This window comes from Glossina fuscipes, unplaced genomic scaffold (genome assembly GCF_014805625.2).
Source record: "Glossina fuscipes isolate IAEA_lab_2018 unplaced genomic scaffold, Yale_Gfus_2 2, whole genome shotgun sequence".
Taxonomy (NCBI): domain Eukaryota; kingdom Metazoa; phylum Arthropoda; class Insecta; order Diptera; family Glossinidae; genus Glossina; species Glossina fuscipes.
The window spans coordinates 2,358,484-2,381,188 of record NW_023998416.1 but is presented as its reverse complement, the minus strand read 5'-3'; the positions used below and the strand labels follow the sequence as shown (position 1 = coordinate 2,381,188).

The window sequence follows — 22,705 nt, the reverse complement described above, 5'->3', positions numbered from 1 at the left end:
CCGTTTTCGGTTTATACGTTAATCGCTAATGAACAATCATATGGCTACAGTCAGCGTTGTGAACAGTGTTACTTAAAACTAATGTTCATTCAGTTTACATCTCTGCTCGCCTTATCCTCTCTTTCCGATGTCAGTTTTCTAATCGAAAAGCGGTTGGCCTTTAAAGCACACATGAAGTATTATGTTCTCAAGAAATCGAAGATTTTTCGTTGCCTCCTGTGAAGGGGTAGGCGCAGAGAATCGTTGATTATTAAATTTCCAAGAGACTATCCATTACTTGAAATAATTCAAACATAACGCATTTTTGGATTGTTTAATGACCATCGTGCCAGAGTCACGATAACTCTATTTGGTCTGTCCTGAAGCACTTTTTGCTATTTTCTTTTCAGCTTTTTTCATGGACTATTTCGAAATGGGCGTTTAACATGGAATGGTTAATTTTTTTTATTATCATAAAGTTTTTCTCAATTTTTAACTTTAGTCTGCAGTCCGAAGACTATAAAATTGCCTTTTCATGTTCAAATGTTCTTCCTCGTTCTCCTGTCTTGAAGGCTTTACTGTAGAGCCTGCAGATTTCGCTGCTTCTAGAATCACAAATTTACAAATAACGTGCTTCGAAAGGACAGAAGAAACGGCAAGAAATAATTCATAAATAACACGAAATTCTTCAAAGCTGACTTTCAGTTTCATAGCAGCCGAACCCGCCTTTCGAAGCTATGCTAATGTAGAAACACTTTCTAAGGATAGCTGATAGTCGATTAAAAAAGTTGTAAATCAACGAGTAGAACATTCATATGTAACTTCTCAGCAGGAATTCACTTGATACGAATAGTCTTTTATGAACGTTTGGGAAAAATTTCGAAATTCTAAATAAAAAAAACTCCTCTAGATAATGAATTTCTTTCCTCATATCCTGGAAGGGTCAGAGCACATATCAAGTCCGTAAAAAGAACGTATTTTACAGAAACACAATATTGGTTAAAATTCTGTTATAATCGAAAATAAAGGGAGTTAAGAAGTTATATAGCATTCACCAGCAATGTGTACGTAAGACTTGCCAGTTTCTTTAAATGTCGGGTTCTTGAAATCATGTAATATTTTTTTAATTTTTAAATTTATTAAAAACTATTAAAATTTTTAGATTCTGTTAAAGTTTACAATGTAGACTGGTAGTGCAGGCATTAACGTTGGACATCATTAAATATGAACTAAATATGATAAGATTAATTTAGGCGATAATTAATTTTGAAAGTATTAAAAACAGCCGCCTTCGTTGAAATTCGATCTTGCAAAGCACACAATGAGAACATTTACATTAATCCTCTTAGCGTTGCTGCTGGTTATACGTGTAAATGTTATTAGTAAGCCATACTGACACTTATTTGTATTTCATTGTACTTTTACTCACTAATGCTTCTTGCACTCCTCTCCCAGTTCGGCATGAGAAGGTGGTGCTACAAATTCGCTGGATGAGCTTAACAGAAATGACTTGTTATATAAAACAATTTTTTAAAACGTCCACTGCCCTCTGGTTAACGCTTTCGAAGACTATTAGATCAGCGTTCAACATAAAGAATCAAACGATTGATTAGATTAAGTAGGCGAACGTTTTGGGAGCTTCTGTTCAAGAAAATATTTTGTGATATATATCTTAGGATTGATGGTGCATTTGATAGTAACTATTTACAATCCCCTTAAGAAATCCTAAGCCAAAGAGAGTCTTTTTTATGTATTACACGAGAAACATATAAAGAAAGCCTTGAAGAATTTGAAAAAATTTCTCAAGAATATTTTACAACACAGCACTCGAGAAAACGATATTTTTTTCTCTTATGATGATACTCAATTGGACTTCCTTGCTAATTACAGCCTGCAAAGATATGCTATTATAGCCCCATATGAAGCATCTAAATATTCATTGTAGCCATTGTCACAACTGTCGTCAACCGATAATGTTTTTACAAAAATTGAACACATAATAAAACAAGTTAAAGCACTACATTGGACTACGGACCGCTGTTAAATACTTCACAACAACCCAGAATTACTAATATAATGACTTTTCAAAGTAAGGCGTTGTTTGGATAGAGATCGAAAAACTGGTCTCAGCTGAACTGTTTTCAATAGAGTTCATCGTAAAATACAAAATGGAAATAAACATATCCTAAACCAACGATACGGAGAAGTGGAATTTGCAGCTTTTATTAACTGGAGAATTAAACTGAAACAAGGCATTCCAAATGTACCATTCAAGGAGAAAGTGACGTCTAGCGTCCGTTAAGGCACTCACTTAGGACCCCTTTTATTTAATCTATACATTAATGATCTCCCCACGATGATTAAACCCAGCCACATCTTAATGTACGTTGACGATGTTAAATTGTTTTCTTCCGATCGGTTCATTTTCGCCGCCAGGAGAATCTTTAGAACAGACGGACAGAAGGCCAGACTTAGATCGATTCAGAATTTGATTTTGTTTAGTAATATACATGCTTTGTGGAGTCTTGAGATTTTCTCCTGGATGTTGCGAACGGTTTGGCAAAATGGGTATACGTCCATCCTTAGGCCTTGGATATAAAAAGGAACTGTTGTAAACGGAAAACAATCGTAATGTAAGATAACCAAGTTATGGTTTCACTTGGTTACCCGTTTGCTTATGCTGTTGAAGCTCTTAGAAATTTGGATAGAAAGATAGAAGGTGAATCAGAATCACACTTTCTGCTCTAAGCAATTTTTCTTGCTGAGTTTTATCAAAATATTTCAATAACTGCTCAAATCTCAATATCAAAATAACTGCTATATCGACCTTAATGGATCTCCAACTGAATAAATCACATAAACAGATTATATAACACAGATCAGATCTTAATTTTTCATTTTACCGCCAGCCGGTCCTCGTTCAGCATTCTTTTATCGGAAAGAAAACACATTTTCGAGTCGTTCCTTAGTTTACACGAGAAAAGGAGAGAAAAGTGTGATCAAACCTTAGTTGCCGTAGATTTAAAAGTAAGGAAAATAACCGTTTATTATTTCCACGTACAAAATTACATACATGTTATGAGAAGAGGAATACTCACACATCTTAATATTTACAAAGTAAGAAAGTCTGTTTTGAATTAGAACACCTGGTGCTTCCCAACAATGTAAAAGTAACAGATAATGCATCAACGGGAATGTCGGCGTCTAAGGCTCAGTTTGTTCGCACTAAAATTCATTACACCCTACACTACCTGTGCTGGAGGCTGTATTAAGGTTGGACGTAAATGACAGCCAGAATAGATTAAGATGCACTCACCTTTTATTATAGCGATATATTAGCACTCACCTTTTATTATACCGATCGATTCAGAATCATTTTCTCATTTGATTATGTGTATTTGTTGGTATGTCTGTCCTACTAACATCCGTCCAGCAAGGCTGTTATTTCTTTTGAGAAACGTGAACAACAATGAACGGTATTCAAGCTCGATTGGATCGGCTAAGTTTTATTATCACCACCCATTTGACGACTTATTTTGAAAATAGCAATATATTCTCGACAAACATTTCTGAGTATTAGCATTTCACCATACTAAACTGATATAAAACATTCCAATTCCATCACAATAAACTTTTTTTAACAAACTGATTTTGTCATCGGTTCGTATATGGCGGGGACGCACAGTTTTACCACTTTTGCCAGAAAATACTTAACGACTCGATAGCAGAAATGGTGATCACCAAAAATCTTCCGCTTAGCTACCATAATCTGCTCACTTCTTATTCTTCGCTTTATTACCGACACTAAGCCATTGGAAAATACATAGGCCATGAATTGAATACCTGATCCTCTTTGATGATTGCACCGACCATAAATTATCAAACGTATTCAACTTAAGTTACTATAACTAGAAGCCGTATGAGGATTCATGAAATTGTCAAGTGTTACAGCGATTTTAAAATAGGGTATAGGGTATAACCAGTACTACTTACAATTTAATAAAATTATATCTTCATATATTTCAAACTATAAAAATATTGACCTTTTGTCCAATTATTCCATGATAAGGCCCCTTAGGCTCTATTAACTAACAGATAAGAAAGAACAGTGTCTTCCGTCAAAGGCTACGAACGTATAAAAAGAAAACCCTTCCAATAAAATTGTGACAGTTGAAAACATTAAATAGATAGTGAAAGTTTTAAAGAAGAAAAAAAAAGTAAACAAACATAAAATGAAAGTATTCGTAATCGCCGTACTGGTAGCACAAGTAAAAATGCATAAAAATCGCTTCTTTTTTTTTAAGATCAATTATAAATAGTTTTCTTTTTTTTTTTTTTTTTTAAATTTTAGATCATCCTTGCTACCGAGGTGCTAGAAAAGGAATTAAATGAAAACAATCAGTTTTATAAAAGCACGTTGAAGGAATATCTAGATCATTCGTATACCTTTGCAGAACGTTTTGCTGGCATGTGTGAGAAAGTGTTGGCGGATTTGAAGCAACATGATGAGGGCTCCGCTTTTCAATCACAAAAAGCCGAACTTGACGATGTTCTACGCTATGTGGCGGCAATGAAAAGGAATGAAAACGAGAAAACTTTAGCAAATATGCTTAAACTCCATGAAATTTTACTGAGTGCCGCTAAAGAATTTAAAGAGACCCATCAGGCCAAACAGACTCTTATCCATCAGCTGTTTGAAAAATATGGCGCTAAAGCTATTGTCCATGATTTCCGCAAGGGTTTCGCCGAATATTTGAGAAATTTCGAGACCAATTTTGTAGAATATGAACAAAGCTTAAGCGATGAGCAGCTGGAAAGTCAAGCAAAATTAATACAATGGTTTAAAGAATTCAAAGAGGAGCAAAGCTTTGCCAAGAAATTTACCTCATTTGTGACATTCTTTAAATTTTTTGCACCCGATTTATTAAAAAATGAATAAATTTTAATTATATTAAGTTGCGATTTTTAAGTAAATAATAAATGTAAGCAAAAAAAAAATATACATATATGTATATATATATATATATAATCTTTTCATTGAATAATTAACGATAAGAAGAAATTGTGCTTGTCCATGAGCGATAAGCAGCCGCTGAAAGTATAAAAAGGCAAAAAAAACTCGGATGAAATATCAAACATTTGCGAAAATATATTCGAAATGAAATTGTATATCTTAGCTTCACTCCTTCTAATTTCTAACGGAAAGGTAACGTTTTTTTTCAAAATTAAAGAAAAAATAATTTTTAGAAATTTTTAACCTTATAGCGCTATTTGGCCGCTTCCGTAGAAGATTTTACTTCTCAGCACGAATTCGATGGGAATAATGAATTTTATAAAAAATCGGTGAATGAATTTGTAAAATTGAATCAACCTATAGCAGAGAGTTTTGCTAATATATTGGATAAAGTTGTAGATGACTTACAAGACTTGACTCAATTGGATCCCTATTCGGCAACAATGAATAGCTTGGCTTATTCGGAGATGTCAAAAAAGCTTCACGATTATCAAAAGAATGCAGATAAAGCAAATCTGTCAACTGCTTTAGATATTTGTGGCTTATTCATAACGTACCTTGACGTGGACAAGGTCGGTGAGAATGCGGACGATGTCTACTTTAAATTGTTTGCCAAAAATGGCATTAAGGAGCTAAACGCATCTTTCAAAGCACGTTTCAAAGAATATTTCGACAAATTCACCAAAGATTTTCATCAATATTTGGAAACTTTTAATGAAAATGAAAAGAGAGATCACAAGAAAGTTTTCGATTGGTTTGAAGAATTCCAAAAGGAAGATGACATTATCGAGAAAATTAGAAAATTTATCGATTATTTTCAATTTTTTGAAAAATTAATTTATTAAAATAAATAATTTTTGAATATAATAATAATTGCATTGTCTTCTAGCAGTTGAGAGGTTCGTAAAGCGTTCAATACATTTTTTTTACTTATCTTAAGGCATTTGAATGATTTCTTTTTAAATCATAAAAAAGCCGCGTAGTGTAATAAACTGTCTCTGCACTACCGCACGATGGCTCCAATTGGTAATCACTCTGCCCGACATTGATTGCGTTACAAGTGCGTGATAGGTGGGTGAATGTTCGCCTCCATATGTTTGAAAGTTTGTACCGTCGCGACATACATTTGGGCTTTGAAATAGCCGCGAAGAGAGCAATACATGCACCAATCCACGTCTTAAGATAATGCGATCGCTAAACTTCTCTCTCAGCAAATCGAGCTGTATGACACCGCAACATTTCCTCAAGCACTTGTCCTCTCACTCCACTAACAACAATTTTGCGTTTTAACGAAGCCATTAAAACATTAAGGTGAGTTGCAATTGGAGCCAGTTTGTTGAAAGGGAGGCTTAAAAGACATCTTGTTGAGATCGTGACTGCAAAACTTAAATTTCAAAAAGTTTTCAAACGTTCAGTTGTTTTTTTTCTCCTCAAATTTGACAAAATATCACTCTTCATGAAAGACATTTTGTAAATTGAAACTCGTTACAATGGTAGAACTATATTCCCAGCACGTTCGACAAAAAGATTATTGTTCGAAAGCTCTCTACACAGATTTATTTTAAACGTAAAACTTACTTTTAATTGATATTAAATTTTCATATTTTGGATAAAAGCATACAATGTCCCCAAAATGATTTCGAAATGTTTCGAAAGTAATAAAAAAAAAAAGTTTTTATTTCGTTGTTTCACTACATCCAGTCATTATTTGAAAGGCTTTCTTATATTCGTAGATCTATTACGCCTATCTCCTCTTCATTTCTAACAAGATATGTTGAATCAAGCCCGAAAAGCTTTCCACGTGGCATTTATTTTTAGCTAACTAAGCGTCCCAAGCAAGCAATATTTTAATCTGTCGACATCCTACGCGAACTATTCTGGATTCTAAGACGATATTTTTTGGTTTGTCTATTCGCTCATATACTTGTTTATCGACCCTGCTTGAAATGTTCACAAAAAAAAAAAAAAAATTCAAAAACAAAACATAAATTAAGTTCTGAAATAAACGCAACTACGCCTTGAACGACGAAAGAGAGCGTAACGTTATTATACAGGATTTTGGTCTAACAATTGATATACATCGCCACGCATTACTAAACCTCATTTATAAATCTATTGGACGAACATGTCTTATCGGTCAAGTGACACTCCCAAAATTTGCAAAATTGTTTGAATTTTTTACTCTGATCGGTTAAAATGTGTTTGAAAGGCACTAACTACTCAGTCACTCCAGTTTATCTAATTTTAGCAAAATAGTTCAAACAGGCAAACTAAACGTAAGTTACACTCCACCTAGAATAGGAAACTATACAATAAATATTAATCTAAACTTCAGCCATATTATCTGAAATACCTAAGAAGGTGCTTGGCAAGCGTATGATGTTTCCTTTAATTTTGTCATTCTTTTTACAAGACCGCAAAAGACGCAAAAGAAGTAAAAGAACAAAATTTGCATGCTCTATATTATGGAGTGGGCGTAGCTGGTTTCTTCTATTTTCAAAATAAAAGTTTTGATTGTATAGGCATGCGGGCATTGTAGGCGGAACTTTTGAAAAATTTAGGTCAACTCCAAAATATTTTGTAAGTTTTTATACGATATGTTCATTTTCGCTAACGGGGAAATGTTTACCACAAACACAACTGCAAACAGACAGACGGACAGACGAACAGGCCGGCATGTATAGGTGTATTCCAAATTTGAAACTGGCCAAAAATTTATAAACTTTGTTTCTTGTTTCTGCGCATTATAAAGGTATTGAAAACACAATTAAATTCTAATACACTATCATATTGGGTAGGCGTGGTCAATTTTCTGCATTTTGGAGCACAAGTGCTACGGCATCGGCGTTCAAATTTTCGTAGATTTATTTGCTGTAATTTATAAGTAATGAGCAACGAACCAATTTTTCATTGCCTTTGGAAAAAAGAGGTATTCTCAATATCTGTGCGGGCGTGTCCGATTTGGCCCATTTTCAACACCAATCTTAGCGCAAGAACCTCCACTGTTTCTACCAAACTTTAAGTCGATAGCTTTATTTTTTCGGAAAGGGAATATTTACAACAGACATTACACAGATGGACAGACGGACATGCTTAAATCGATTTAGAATTTGATGCTGATCTAGAATATACATACTTTATGAGGTCTCTGATGCTTCGTTGTAGGCAAACGTTGCAAACGTTTTGACAAAATGAATATTCCCCTTATCTTTCAATGATTGGCATATTAATCATAAATATGTTTAAGAAGCTTACAATATGATAATGGTAAGAATGAGAGTAATTTGGCTTTCCTCGTCAAGGCAATTTGATTTTATATGAACTTGGAATTAAATCCTTGCGAAAAATACTACACAATCTGCCGCACGATCGATAAATGTCGCAGGAAGTCGCAATTACTTCTTCCTTGCTGTGTATTTTATTTATTCGGAAATGTTGTAATTTCCAGTGTTCTTAAAAAGGCGTTTAATTGGTCACTTTTCTACTCTGCTTTAAGTAACTACATTATAAATAATAAATGTTATTAAAAATTTAAATAATTTGCAAATGGGTTGGAAATCTCTTCTATTCCATAGGAAGCATTGATTTTTATAACATAACCTCAAACCCAAAGCAGTGAAAAAATTCTGTATTAGTGATTCGTAACCATGGAGTAACTTGTGAAGTCTTCTTGAATTTTTTACAAATGCATTTAAATTTAAGAAAGAAAATTTGAACCCTTTCAAGGGATTTGTGCTTTGACGAAAGTATGTAAAAACTTAATAATGAAATATCTAAGAGTAATCTCGAACGAGTGACTTAAAATTAATTTTTCCACATAATGGACCCTCCTTCCCAGTTGGCTCGTAACTATAGTGAGTCTCTAGCAAAACTTATTTTAACTCTTCAAAATTGTAAGAAATTTGGGTCAGGCTTCCTAGATACTTCGTTTGTGTCTATGCCAGTAGAGGGATTCTCATGGTTGCCCAAAGCACGAAAACCGTTTTTTGAAAGGGTTCATCTGAAATCAATTTTTCGGTCTTTTCATATTCAAATAAATTTCATGATTGGAGTTGAAATTCTCAATTTTAGATTAAATTTTGCATGACCTATGTATATATAATTAACCCAATCATTCGTTAAAAATTCCGAAAGATTTCGTTTTTTTCGAAACACCTTGCCGTACACTATTACCCAAAAGTTTGTGTGTACATTGGTATTTACTTTCGTTTTCTATTTTACAGTTCTCAGCGCACTTTGAAACGCATTAGTGGTTCGAATATAATTTCCAAGATTATCAAATAGCCTCGAATCGTTTAAGCGCACACAGTTGTTTGCACAAATATTTTCTTCTTTTTTTTTCTTTTTTTTTTGCTGTTTGTTGTGTCGCTTAAGGCTTAAAAACGGTGATAAGCACAAGTCTGAGTATAAAAGCAGAAGATTTACTAGTTCAGTGTGATTACATGTTTTTTGTCTATCTGTTTGCGCGAACATCATGGCGTTTAGCTTAAAAATTATAGTTCTTTCATTAATCTTAGCAGCTAAAGTAAGTGCAATTTTCTGCTCTTAAATCGTTTGTTTAATTTTATTTAACATTTTTTTTTTTTTTTTAATTTTGCTTTCAGTATTCTTCAGCTACTCCAATACCCGAGAGTAAATTCGATTTTAAGGAATTAGATACTGAGGAGAAATTTGTTCAACACATTAAAAATAAATTCAATCGGGATGAATTAACTCCGAAGGAGATTTTAGCGGTTTTCTTTATTAGAGAATATAAGAAATTCTTTAATTTCTTTTATACGGAATCCGTCAGTTTGAGTGAAGCTATTCTAGCTGACCCTGAAATTTTGAATAATGACTTACCTGCCGTAAAAGAATTTGCAAAAAACTTAACTGATTATCTTGATAAAACTAAAAATGTTAATGGTATCGAAGACGAATTGAATTTATTGATACTTTTCGGCAATTACACAGACATGTATGAGACGAAGGAATTGGAAGAGCCCACCAAGTTAGATTATTTGATAGAAGGATATTTGAATAAACATGGCATGGATAAGTTTATCGAAGAGTCTAAGCAACGCTTAGATAAGGCCATCGTAGAATTCTTCGTGGAATTTGATAAGTTTAAAGCCACCTTAGATGAAAAGGATTTGGAAAAATATAAAAAATTTATTGAATTTGTTAATGAGTTAAAAACAAAAGATTCAATTGAAAGTCGTTTAGAATGCTACTCAAATTTCTTCACGACCGACGATGACGACGACGGTGAAGACAAAAACTAATTTATAAATAAATAATGAAAAAAAAAACTATATTAAACTTGGAATCTAATTTTAAAATATTAGTTACGTAATAAAAAACAATCATCACCGCGACCCTTTATTGTGTTCATCAAAACATGTATAATTGTAATTTGTGTCGGTATCGAGGCCATCTCCCATTATACCCCCATTATATATTGACTGCAAGCCTTTGTTTCAAAAGACGCTAAATCCCACCATGCAAAGATTCACCTACAAAGCACTCTATCTTCCGCTTATTGAAGCGTTTTCAATATAAACCATGTTTCAGTTTGACTGAAATGATTCCAATTAACTAATAAAAATTTTTTTTTGAAAAGTACGGTTAAATAACTTTGCTTTAAGATTGACTTCTTTGTCAATCACGAAATAGTAAAAATTACACATTTTTAACATATAAAAAGTTTTATGTTCAAAAGCTTCTCTCCACTCCCACTTCCATTTTAAACAGGGTTTGCCTTTGCCTTTGGGTAAGAGCACCAAATATCTCACAAATTGCGTCCCGCAGACTGAACATAAAGATATTTGGGTACACACCAGACGAACAAACAAATAACTAAATCGCTTGACTTTGAATAAACTTGGCAAATTTCACTTTTTCATTAAACGATTACTTTTGTTCAGTTGTTAGATATTGAAAATACCTTTTATCTAATAAAATCTAAATTCTTTAATTTTATCAAATGAAAACACTATAGTAAATGGCTTAGAAATATCTACTTGCAAATTATTTACTAGAACTTATGCTTATAACGTTTCAATCCGAAGCTTGATATATTGTACAAATTTTTTTTAAGTTTAATCGCCAGCGTGCGTACCCTCTATGCCCCTCATTACTTGTAATCAATTTGTCTGTTTTTCATTCAAATTTCCATACCCTCCCCATTGATTTGTAATCAATTTCAGTCAAAATATTTGAGCAGCAAGAAAAAGACCGCTTATAAGTCGAATGCAGGGTTGCATTGTATTTTCTTTGTATTTAGTTATTGCTGAATAACAAACAAAAGACACGGTACCAATTTACAACAACAAAACGATACACTAAATTTTTTAAACGTTGCAATCATTGACAAGGAAAAAAAAAACACAGTGCTACCCATACTAGTGAAGAGTGATGCTGAAGCGGTTTAGCAGTAAATATACGAGAACAGCTGTTTTGACAATATCTTATTTAAACTTGTGAAATTAATTTTAAAATAAATGGCTTGTCCATCTTAACTCTACATCCAGTAAACGATAAAAAAAAAGGAAATGGCTTTTAATAAGGTAAACTTTAGAACAGGCAAAGACTTTGAATTAAGGACGGATAGAAAAGCCTCCCTCCAAACGTTCTCAAGAAACAAAAAAAAGCCCGTTGCCCTTTCAAAATTGAAAGCGTTATAAAATGTTCCGTCTCCTTTACATTCCAGGAAAATCTTGTGTTTGTACTAGATGTACGTCAAGGTACCTCAGAAGAGTTTAAACAAAAATCTATAAAGATATGCGCGAATGTTATTAAGCAGAAGGTAAATGATATCGAATCAAAAAGCAGTTAATGTTATATTTTTTTTATTTTAGATTTGCTGTGCCAAAAAAGATTTTATATCATTTGTTCTAGTAGGTACTGCTGAAACTTGCAACGAAATCAACAGCAATGATTCTCCTAAAGGTTATTTGAACATCTTTCAATATGGTGAAGAATTCGCGCCTACCTCTTGGCGGCTCTTAATGAATTTTTATCAATTTGTTAATGAGACAGCTGGCAATGAAGGCAAGTGGTTGGACGCTGTGGTGGTAGCATTTAATATGTTAAAGAGTGCTTCAGAGTAAGTAAATAAAAACAAGAGAGTTTTCGGCATAAACGTTTTCAATTGTTTTCTAGGCAAAATAAAGTGAAAAATTCACGAATTGTTTTATTTTACGATTTCGATTATGGCCACAATACTTATGATGCTTACAATGAAATAACGCAAAGCTTACTGCAATATGAAGTGAATTTAATAGTGGTGTAAGTGAAAAAAGTTTCCGATAGTACATTAACAGTAGCCTTTCCTTATTTTAGTTCCGACAATATTGGCTACATTGATAACGCTGACAATAATGAGCCCCAAGCGGTTTTTTTGACCGACAGGAAATCAGATGAGCAACTAGAAAATCAGAAATATGCTTTGCGTTTAGTTTCTCATAGTAACGCAAAACTGAGCAATTGTACGGAGGCATTTAATGTAATTGTAAATGTGAAAAGCTCTCGTCCCTGGTGTTGGAATAGTAATTTACGTATAGGTTCAGCTATATCCATAGCCGTTAGCGGGATTATAATGGCGAAAAATGAAAGTACCGTTAAGTTGCGGATGATTTGGAATGAGACGGATGAAGAATTAACCAAAGAATGGGGTTATTTCATTTCTGGCAATCAGATATGCCCTGAACAAGATAGTCTTATGGATGGCTACATGTTGGGAGGCTCCCCTATTCCCTATGATGAAACAGTAGATGATGATAAACTGAAATTGCCTAAAGGATTAACTTTTATGGGTTTCATTCCTCGCAATTTAGTTTACGATGAATACTTCAGTGGGCAATCTACTTATTTAATATTACACCAAAGGGGAATGACAGCCTCTGCTAAAAAGTTGGATGCTCTGGTAAGGGTATTATTGAAGTGCAATCGGGTCATATTGTGTTGGAAAGTGTACAGCGAAAAGTTCAATAAGCCCCGTATTGTTGTGTTAATACCGAACGAGGTGAATATAAGCACATTAGGATATCTTTTGTAATTACATAATATTTATTTAAATTAGCCGCAACCTGATTGTCCAGCTTCATTAAATATGTTAGAAATGGCTCATCATGCCCAATATCATTTCTTTGAATTTCCGAAATTGGCCACAAAGAAAACTGAGTGTTCTAGTGAACAATTGAATGCCATCGATCACCTGATCGATTCCATGGATTTATCCTTAAATATAAAAGAATCTGAATTACCTCGGGAAAGACAACAGAAAAGCCACTTACCTCTTAACCAATTGCCTCACATTTTCGAGCATAACTTTATGGATATTATGGAGAGAAAAATTATTTGTAAAGCCAGTGAAGACGATGCAATGTTTGAGGAAATGTTAAACGATAAAAACTTTGTAGAAAAATTTTGGAAACTTCCCGATCGGATTGAAGAACATGCAAAAGAGGCTGCAAAAAAAGTGAAAAGTGAGTTTCCGTTACTAATAAACAGGGAATGGTTAGCAAAAGTTAAAGCGAAAATCAATGCTAAATATAATGATCCACCGAATAAAGATGATAAAGACGCGGATGATGCTTCTCTCGAGGAACTCGATTTCGATCATGTTCGTTCTTTATCACCTGCTGAAGATTTCAAAAAGCTTCTTAAACACTATGCCTTACCGATAAAAAATCAAACGCAACGCGACATTAAATTCAACCATTATGCCTCCCAACTACGATCAGTTGTTTGGAATCTTCTATTTAAGCCGAAATTTTTTATAGATTTCAATAAAGTCGCTGACGCCCTGGAAGCCTACCGAAAGCGTAGTTTTGTTTTCAATGCTTATGACGACTACAATATATGGATTTTAAATGTTAAAGCCGAAATTATGAAGCAACGTTTGAGTACATTTTGGGAAAAGGTGATAGTAAAAAAAGAGTTGGGTCTTTGTTTTTTGGCGGAGCCGTCATTAGAGGAACAAAGGAGAGCCAACGAATTTTATAGCTTAGAATTCGGCGAAAATTCCTCATCGTCGGTGTCAGCAGAAGCGGAAATGAATAATTCATCCATAGATGATTTGTTGGCCGACATAACAAGCTCTGCTAGTTAAATAAAATTTTCAATTTATCGCTTGCGTGCACTTACCGTTAACCTTGCTTTTGTATATTATTAAAATGTTTTCTTTTTACCGAATTTTTTTTCTTTAATTTTTGGTTTTATTACATAAATGCCAGAATTAATTTTCCTATAAGCGAAAGTAAATTTCTTTATCAGCTTTTAAAAAGGAACCATTTGTGAAATATGCAGGGAACAGGCGAAAATTATACTGATAATTGCCGGTTTGCTTGAAATTTTTTGTTGAATTATTTCAAATGCTGCAATAAATGACGTAGTGTCGTATATTGTGGATGAAGTAGAATATATCTAATTGATATATAATTAATAATAGGTGGAGGAAATCTATGTTTACTAAGGATTGGAAAATTGTCAGGCACAACTAATCGCTTTATACAATTTGATGATGATGGAATTATACACTTTATCCAATTCTTCCTTATTAAATAACTCTTCAATTCATTTAGGCAGAACGATAGCTGCGAAAGGAAGAGTTTTAGATAATACAAATGTAAACGATCGCCTTCGTCAAAAGTGAAAGTCCTTCAGAAGAAATGCGATGCATATTTTATAGTAAAACGCAGAAAAACTTTGAGACATTGCAGAAAAAAAGAGACCCGTCATAAAATCATTTATAAATACATTTGTTCCGTATAAGCTGTTAAAATACTTAAAGATGGTACTATGTTCCAGATTATACGGAATTTTGCAACGCTGTCGCATAACTAAAAAGATTACGAACTGATTTTTGTTAAAGTTTACCTAATCCTAAAGTTTCCTAATCCTTATTAAAAATGTTTTTTGAAAGTTTAAAGCTAGAACTTGATTTCAAAGTTCAACCGGCTCTAAACGTACGTACTTTGCAATATTTACGTATTTGTCTTGTGCTGAAACTGCTTGAAATGTTTTGCGCTGAATTAATTAATGTAAGAAGTGATCTAAATGTGGTAAGATCTAATGTTTATTAGAAGGCAATTCAATTTCCAAAAAATATTTAAAAAGCGATTACAATATACAGCTATATGTATATTATTATTACTATATTTTATATATATATTATCATTCATATATATATATATTTTATATATTTATCATCATTATTATCAAGCCGATAGACCTAAATGCTTTTTACAAAAAAACAGAGATGTTAAACTAACTGTGCAATGCAGTCCATTAGAAACGACACATGACTTCCACAAAAGCACACCTGATCTCCACAAAAACAATACGTGGCCTCCATAAGACATATAACTTCCACAAAAATGAGTTATAGGCGCCACAAGTGCTTCAAGTTTTTAATCTTTTGTTTTAAAGCCTATTCCTTTGACTAAATTAATTATAATAATAATAATCTTTTCCCGTTGTTTACTTATTTCTTCACTAATCTCTACAGACATTGATAGTGTACATGAATCCGTAAAGCTAAACTTAACAAACCAATGGTAAAGAATATTTTTAAATGTACTTTACATCACACAATTATTACTTAGATAAGGTAATAGAAATTGAAGATTGATGTGACTAAATGGAATTAAAGTGACTAGTCGGCTTCACTTATCTTTCATGCTTATTTAGTAAAAATTTATAAGTCAATGAAAGCATTGTCCATTGAGAGCCAATACTTCTTCCTTCTTTTTGATTTCTACGTGGAATGCGCTATTTTTCTTTTGAGTGTGTCTATGAAGCTACTGAATGCTTTTGGATACCATGGTAAGATTGACTGCGGTGCGTGGATAGGCGAAGGATTTATCGAGAGAATGATAATGATAAGAATGATAATAAGCGGGGCCTTACTACTTTTAATTTTTCACGTTTATATCCTATGCTAGTTGTTTTTATTAAATTTTTGAATTTTTCACTTATCTTCTTCCTAGTCCGCTTATTTTCTGAATGTGGCTTTTGTTTTATTTCCATTTCAATTAATTAATTCTCCCGTTTTTTTCGCAACTTGAGACTCTAATTGAATTTAATCACCTTTGACCAAAAGTATTTAGAAAGTTTTACTTTAGCTTTTCTCCGAATGTAATGAAGCAATTTTCAGGGGGTATATACGTATATTTTACTTCCCTCATTGCAGACTTTAAACCATGTCAACGAGAAGACGCACGGAAAACAGGGCCCATCTCCGCTTTTCAGTATTGTTAATAATTATTATCAATACATTGGAGGTAAAAATATCGTTAATCGAACCTGGAAAATTGTATAAAACTTATTTGAAAGAGGACTTGGAATTGTGCAAGGATTGCTTCAGATCTCAGTTAAAAGGATGTGAAAAATTCTATGAAAATATCATTGGCCAAGATTTATCGCTGCAGTCCATTATGGATGTTCTACCCAAAATGCCGTCCAAACGTAATATCCGTTGGCTCACAATGCAAAATACGGAAAGGGTTGTATGCAAATACTTGGGCTATCGAAATCAAAGAAAGCATCTTCACCATGCTACGGTGCAAAAACTAAGAGATGAATTATTACATTCCCAAAGCGCTTGGCAATATTGTCCCATCGAAGACATTGAAAGTTTTTTATTGCAGTTGCGAGCGTATTTGAGTTTAAAACTTGAGACTTTGTGGTTGTACGCGTTAACCAATATTGATCTTTTGCTAAAACCGGTGCTATATGATTTGAATTTTCCCGTTCCAAGAACGTGGCATGTATGTGGATTCACTCTAATAGAAGATAATGCCGGACAGAGTTTACATTATTTCTATAGAGAAAACTTTTTTCAGAAACTTGAAATTGCTAAGCAATTATTAGAAGCGAGTTTACAATTTTCAAATGGCTTTTCGAACTATCGCTTATATATAACAGATTTAACAGCAGACAATATAGTCTATAATGTTGCGAAAAGTAAACTGTATTTAATTGATTTGGATACAATATTGATAGTTGACTCTTCAAAAGCTGAATATAATAATTCTGTGCATCGTTATGAATATGAGATATGTGAAGGATGTTTCTCGTACGAACCTTTGGATATTTGCAACTACAATATTAGCGATGTGAATATTTTTCTTGCTTGTCAGTTTTTAACAGAGGACTTGTATCAAAGGAAAACGGGCGGATTTTTATATCCCATACCCCAAAGCGTACAAGAAAGATATCCGAACTTGGAAAAACTTTTAAATCAATGTGTGCAATGCTCACAGTCGAATTGCCATAACCGTTTCGATAGTGCTAAAAATACGATCAATTTGATTAAAGAAATTTTATTGAACCACGATACTCATTTGTACAAACAAATTGTTTAGTTGTCTTCGTCGATTTTTTCTTTCAACAATTTAATATCGTTTAGCATATCTCTTAATTCATCCATTGCGGCATGAGCTAATTCACCTTCCGGCGTTTGAACCGGTTCATATAGAAGCATGCGGGCCGCTTCACGTAACATTGCTTCACATCGTTGCAACATGGACACTAATTCTTTATCAGTTAGTTCCTTTTCACCGAATTTCAAACGATACAACTCGGCCGAAGCGTTGGCAAGTTCGTATAAAGCTATCGCCTTTAATCTCGATATGCCGGGTTGAATAATATGCAAAACCATTACCAATTCCTGACATAAACGCACTTTACGCTCGTAGACACATCTGCCGGGACGTTGCATACTACTCGTTATGATTGATCTTAAAATGTTGGCCAAGCTCTGTTTTATATCTATCATGAGATAATGATTTTGATGTAAAATTCTACTTAACTTGGCCAATAAGATTTCATAGCGCTTTAAATCGTCACGGGCATGATAAATTTCTTCCTTGGCTTTTTCCAATATAAGTTTTATCTGCTCATCACGCATGCTGTGATTACAAACCAAACATTCCCATTTGTACTTGTTTTCAGTCGTCGTTTTCTTAACAACGATACCGTTTCTGTTTGCAGTCATGCAAGGAGTACAAACAAAACTGCTCATGTGCGATCCCAACTCGGTGGGATCCTCGCAGCGATTGCAAGTGCAATGGAAGTATTTACCCTCTTGTAAGATGCGACGTCTTTCATCGGTACCCTAGAAAACAAAAGAACGATAGAAATTTCATATATTCAAAAAATAAATAAAATGATTTTGCATAAATTTTTTCTTTTTTTGTTTTTGAAGCTAATGAATATGAATTAATAATGGTTAGCATCGTTCTACAGATTTGTTGGCTTTTGGACGGCAGATTCTAACGAGTGGAAATGTCGAAAGAATTTAGAATAAACTTTATAACCTAACTTCAAACAAAGAGAATTAAGAAAAATAGGTCTGCTCGCGAAGGAGGAACACGTCTTCGGATTACTAAAAAACGAACTCTAAATGATATCTTTTGTGAATAAATACTCCGTAAATACTCTACGAACGAATGCTGCGTAATGCAGCATTATGAAAACATTACGCATGTATTTCTAAATCACTTACCAGTAATACATTGGTATAGCAGCTGCTGATGGTTTCATCTTTGCCTATATCACGGTTTGCGTAGACTTTGATGCGGTACTGATGATCAACGGCTACATTTGCGTTAGCATTACATTGGTGAGTAATTGAAGACGTATTTAAATACAGGCCACGCATCGCCTCCTGATCGGGTGCTCTTATCTCATAAGTGTTAACGTCCAGTACACCACAGAGCCGTTGGATGAAATCTTCATCTAACGTGTCATCATATTTGAAATATTCTTTCATACCGCAATTCAATAAAGGCTGAACCACTTTTTCATTATGTTCTTGCCAAATAGCAGTATTGCGTCTTTCTTCCAAATGAGATTCCAAATTTAAAATTTTTGCAAAATACTCTTCAGTGTCGGGATTCTCTTTGAGTAAGAAGAGTTTTAATAAACCATAACATTCTGGATTTTTACGCAAATTTTCGAACTGCACTTCTTTAGACATAAGCGAAAATGTGTTACAATCATACAAATGATGACTACGGCAATTGGAGCATAATGGAGTTATTGAACATTTACTAAAGTTAATAAGACTTTCGTTACCTTTAATACAATAAATGAAAATTGTATTTTACTTACCTACAATAACTTTGAGTCAACCGAAAGCAATTACTGCATCTCTTATCACCAGGGCAAGCAATTATCAGTATAGGGCTTTCATTTAATATTGGTTCGCCGGCTTTTATATTTTCACAAGCTCGAACATATCTAAAAATTAATTTTATGTAATACTTTTAAGCAAATTTTTATTTTATTTTTTTTTTTTTATCCTTTTAAGCAAATTTTTATTTTAGTTGTATTTTTTTTTTTTTTTTTTTTTTTTTACCTTCCCAACGTATCATTTTGGACGATTTTACACTTTTCATTAAACTCGTCAGTCATAGAGGTTTCCTTTCTGAATTTCTAATTAAATCGGATTTAAGTTTAAATTTTCTTTCAGACGCGAAGCGACATCAACGAAGAACTGTTAAAGAAGATGGACACTATGACAATAGAAAAGGAAAGGAAAAATGCCTTGCAAGCGCAAGATACTGAATGCTTTTTAACACTCTATGTTAAGGGTTATCGACTTTAACAAACTGACATTTTATAAAAAAATACTATCGAATTACTTAAGCCCAAGGGCGTAAATATTTATTACACCACATTAATTAAATTTTTATTTTTCTTTTTATTTTAATCTTTTAGTAGAGTTTTGGAAATGCTTAAAAATACTAATAGTGGTGATTAGTAGCATGATTTTCCGTCCTGAATTGCCTTTGAAATGTTCGGCTGTTAATGTCAATTATATGAACTTTTACAATTGCTCAAGCGATCATTGTCTTGGGCCAACTGTTTCTTTTCGCATTCATTGCGTTTAATTATAAACGCAGTGAACTACCGGCCAGCTAGTCGTTTGATTCGGAGAATTCGTAGAATACAAATGCTTTTATTTCACATCCAAATGTTAATCGATTTATTTCTTTAACCTTCGACTACGAAGTTCCAAGCTGATAGAGAAAATGACTATTAGAGAAAGTCGTGAAGTGAAAAAGAAATTTATTGCAAAATTACAAATGAGTGAAGGCAGCAGTTTAGTGGAACATAGTTGTTTTTCCAGGACGAAATTTTTAAAAATACTATTTTAGGATTTAAATGCGAAAGAGTCAAAAATTTAAGGCTCTTTTTTAGTATAATTTATAGTTTAATTGAACACGCCCCTTAATTATTATAAGTTGCAAGTCATGTATTATATATTAGAAATTGGATATAATGAAAACAAACGGGACCGGAAATATTCGCAAGATCTTTCCCATTTCCTTTAAAATAACCGCAAATATTTATTGAACGCCCTTTCAAAATATAGGATGCATTAATGCGAGATACTGAGAGGATTCCGCAGTCCTTTATGCTTACGTTCAACTAAGAAAAGTTCACATAAAAAATGGGCTAAAAGCTTTAAAATTCACTTCGTCTTCTGAAAATATAAGAATTACTAAAAACAGTTGAAATTACAAAAGACTTTCCAAATATGAAGCAAACACTTGCTAGCTTTAACTGGACACAATAGCTTTCCTGTGGACGAATTATCGAAACACTTTTTAAACGTGTTGGGTGCCTTAGAAGCGTCCCAAGACGTGCATAGATATTTTATTTATTTCCTAAGTTTCAATCGTATGGCCATCGCACAAATAAATATCTTATCGCTTGCATCTGTCGCACAAGCGAAACACACACTTAAATACATATAACATTCTTCTAACACGCTAACTAACCGTAGGCAATAGGAGATGTTAATACGCGTTCTACGTATTTAATACATTTCTCTACATGAAATAATTCAGAAAATATGCAGGAATGCAGGCTGTATGCTTAGCACAGCATTATGTTGAAATTTCTAAAATCAAATGCATGAGAAAAACAATAATTTAAAGATCTCTAAAAGTTTATCAGATATACGATATGCTTACGAGTAGATAACGTTACACATGAAGTCTGATTAAATAACGCACAAGTATGATAATCTAAAGCAATGTTCCGTACGTGATTTTGACTTTATTAAATTATTCTTCGTTTGATAACTTTGTTAACTTCACCATTATATTTGTTAAATCCAACAACTGTGCCAAAGGTCTACTCTGGACTAGAAATTTCTGTTTCGATACTAGTTGATTGATTATTAAAGACTCCATAACACTACCTCGAATGCAATTCTTTATATATCTGAGTTACAAAATATTAAAAATGACGCCAAGAACGTTTGTTGTTGTTAGAACTCTTGCACTAAGAAAGTTGCCAAAAAATTGACTTATGTAGTCCACATCTACTTCTGTAAATTTCTTTTTGATATTAAATATTTTGTAAAATCCATTCCAAATTTCACGAAAGCGTCGGTAAAATTACTAGCTCGACGTTGAAAATATAAAGATAAGAGCAGATATCAAAAAGGTAGAGGCATCGTCATGGTTAACTCGTTTCAAGACATGATTTTGTAACGATTAGTAGAATAAACATTGGCCCTTACGTATGTCCGCACACCATTAATTAATTAAATTACCCCTACTACGGACGAGTATAAAAATATAAAATTTTACCGAAATCACGCAGATACTCATCTGAAAAATGGTTCTAAAGATCCTAGTGCCAACAACCGTTCAATCATCAACCCATGAATATTAATCTCTGCGCCAATTCCTTTTGTAAACGAAAGAAAAGTTGAATAAAGTCCACGATGACAAAATGAAAACAATATTTTAGGTGACTCAATTGCGTTCCTATTTATATCCAGATCTCTAATTTATCTCAACTATCGCTTTGGTGACCATCGAATATCTAAATCAAAGTTTAGCCTCATTTGCACATATACTTTTATGAACACAATGACACGTCTAATGACGGCTAGTGGGTTTTTAATTATATCTAGTTGATTACATACCATAGTTGGAACTCGCGATGAATATTTTTGAGCCGTTTTATTTTTGTTTTGTCCGGCTGATTGTCCTCCTGTTCACTTTCACTTCGCTGAGATGAGAGCAATGTCTCAATATTTTAATTTTTCCCATTGACTCCGGAAGTGATTGTTCTCCTCCAATTATTTCTTACGGTTTAATACCTTCCATTAAAACCGGTAGCAACTTTTTTCCAAATAAGCATCAAGTTTTTTTAACACACACATTTGCGATTTTTTTTTTCGAGGAAAACAATTTTCTGAAACAATAAAATTAGTGTCTCTATTTATATAGATCACAATTTTATATTAAAACTTTTAATAACACTTCAAATTAGACTTACTTATATGTGCCTTCTTTTAAGGCAAGGAGAAATGAAAGCAAATTTTGCACAGTTGTAAAATTCCGTACACAAACCTTAGATCATGCAGATACGCTATTTTCTTATTATACTTTTTTTTGTTTTTTTAAAAGGACGTAAAGATGCAATATAACAATATAACTAAAACACGTTATTTTAACCATTGTGGAAAATTTTTATAAAAAATATTCTTAGGTTAAGAAAATTTTAGAAAGTTTAAAAAGTCGCTTTCCAACAATCAGTGCAATCATCAAAAACAGTAAAGATAGAGATATAAACAAGGTAACATACCTACATCGTACAATATAAGACGCAAAGCCAAGATTTAGATGTGATCATAAAATATATATTATAGAAAACATTCGTAGCTACTTTAAATCTACTAGAGTTAACAATCATTTT

At 33.1% G+C, this 22,705-nt stretch overlaps 5 protein-coding genes across 6 annotated transcripts; 4 read left to right on the top strand and 1 right to left on the bottom strand.

Annotated features, from left to right (window-relative positions):
- The first annotated feature begins 4,133 nt into the window (after positions 1–4,133).
- On the top strand, positions 4,134–4,950 carry LOC119633897. Its single transcript, XM_038027709.1, has 2 exons — positions 4,134–4,247; positions 4,331–4,950. Exons 1-2 carry the CDS (start codon positions 4,212–4,214, stop codon positions 4,916–4,918), a joined length of 624 nt encoding a protein of 207 aa, XP_037883637.1. The 5' UTR covers positions 4,134–4,211; the 3' UTR covers positions 4,919–4,950.
- Positions 4,951–9,346: 4,396 nt separating this feature from the next.
- Positions 9,347–10,681, top strand: LOC119633391. Its single transcript, XM_038026931.1, has 2 exons — positions 9,347–9,518; positions 9,598–10,681. Exons 1-2 carry the CDS (start codon positions 9,468–9,470, stop codon positions 10,255–10,257), a joined length of 711 nt encoding a protein of 236 aa, XP_037882859.1. The 5' UTR covers positions 9,347–9,467; the 3' UTR covers positions 10,258–10,681.
- Positions 10,682–11,429: 748 nt separating this feature from the next.
- LOC119632811 (X-ray repair cross-complementing protein 5) lies at positions 11,430–14,087 on the top strand. The gene is made up of 6 exons (XM_038025926.1): positions 11,430–11,541; positions 11,685–11,780; positions 11,833–12,080; positions 12,137–12,262; positions 12,317–12,998; positions 13,056–14,087. Exons 1-6 carry the CDS (start codon positions 11,527–11,529, stop codon positions 14,085–14,087), a joined length of 2,199 nt encoding a protein of 732 aa, XP_037881854.1. The 5' UTR covers positions 11,430–11,526.
- A 1,309-nt stretch (positions 14,088–15,396) lies between these two features.
- Positions 15,397–17,356, top strand: LOC119633390. Its single transcript, XM_038026930.1, has 2 exons — positions 15,397–15,534; positions 16,170–17,356. Exon 2 carries the CDS (start codon positions 16,180–16,182, stop codon positions 17,341–17,343), a length of 1,164 nt encoding a protein of 387 aa, XP_037882858.1. The 5' UTR covers positions 15,397–15,534; positions 16,170–16,179; the 3' UTR covers positions 17,344–17,356.
- LOC119633389 (SET domain-containing protein SmydA-8-like) lies at positions 17,316–22,201 on the bottom strand. 2 transcript variants are annotated; one of them, XM_038026929.1, is made up of 4 exons: positions 21,930–22,201; positions 19,094–19,222; positions 18,486–19,032; positions 17,316–18,095 (listed from the first exon to the last, which is right to left on the bottom strand). In XM_038026929.1, the coding sequence occupies exons 3-4, from the start codon at positions 18,957–18,959 to the stop codon at positions 17,340–17,342; spliced, it is 1,230 nt and encodes a 409-aa protein (XP_037882857.1). In that variant the 5' UTR covers positions 18,960–19,032; positions 19,094–19,222; positions 21,930–22,201; the 3' UTR covers positions 17,316–17,339. The 2 variants fall into 2 exon arrangements, with proteins under 2 accessions (XP_037882857.1, XP_037882856.1); XM_038026928.1 differs by lacking the exon at positions 21,930–22,201 and adding an exon at positions 19,341–19,604.
- Between the last annotated feature and the right edge of the window lie 504 nt (positions 22,202–22,705).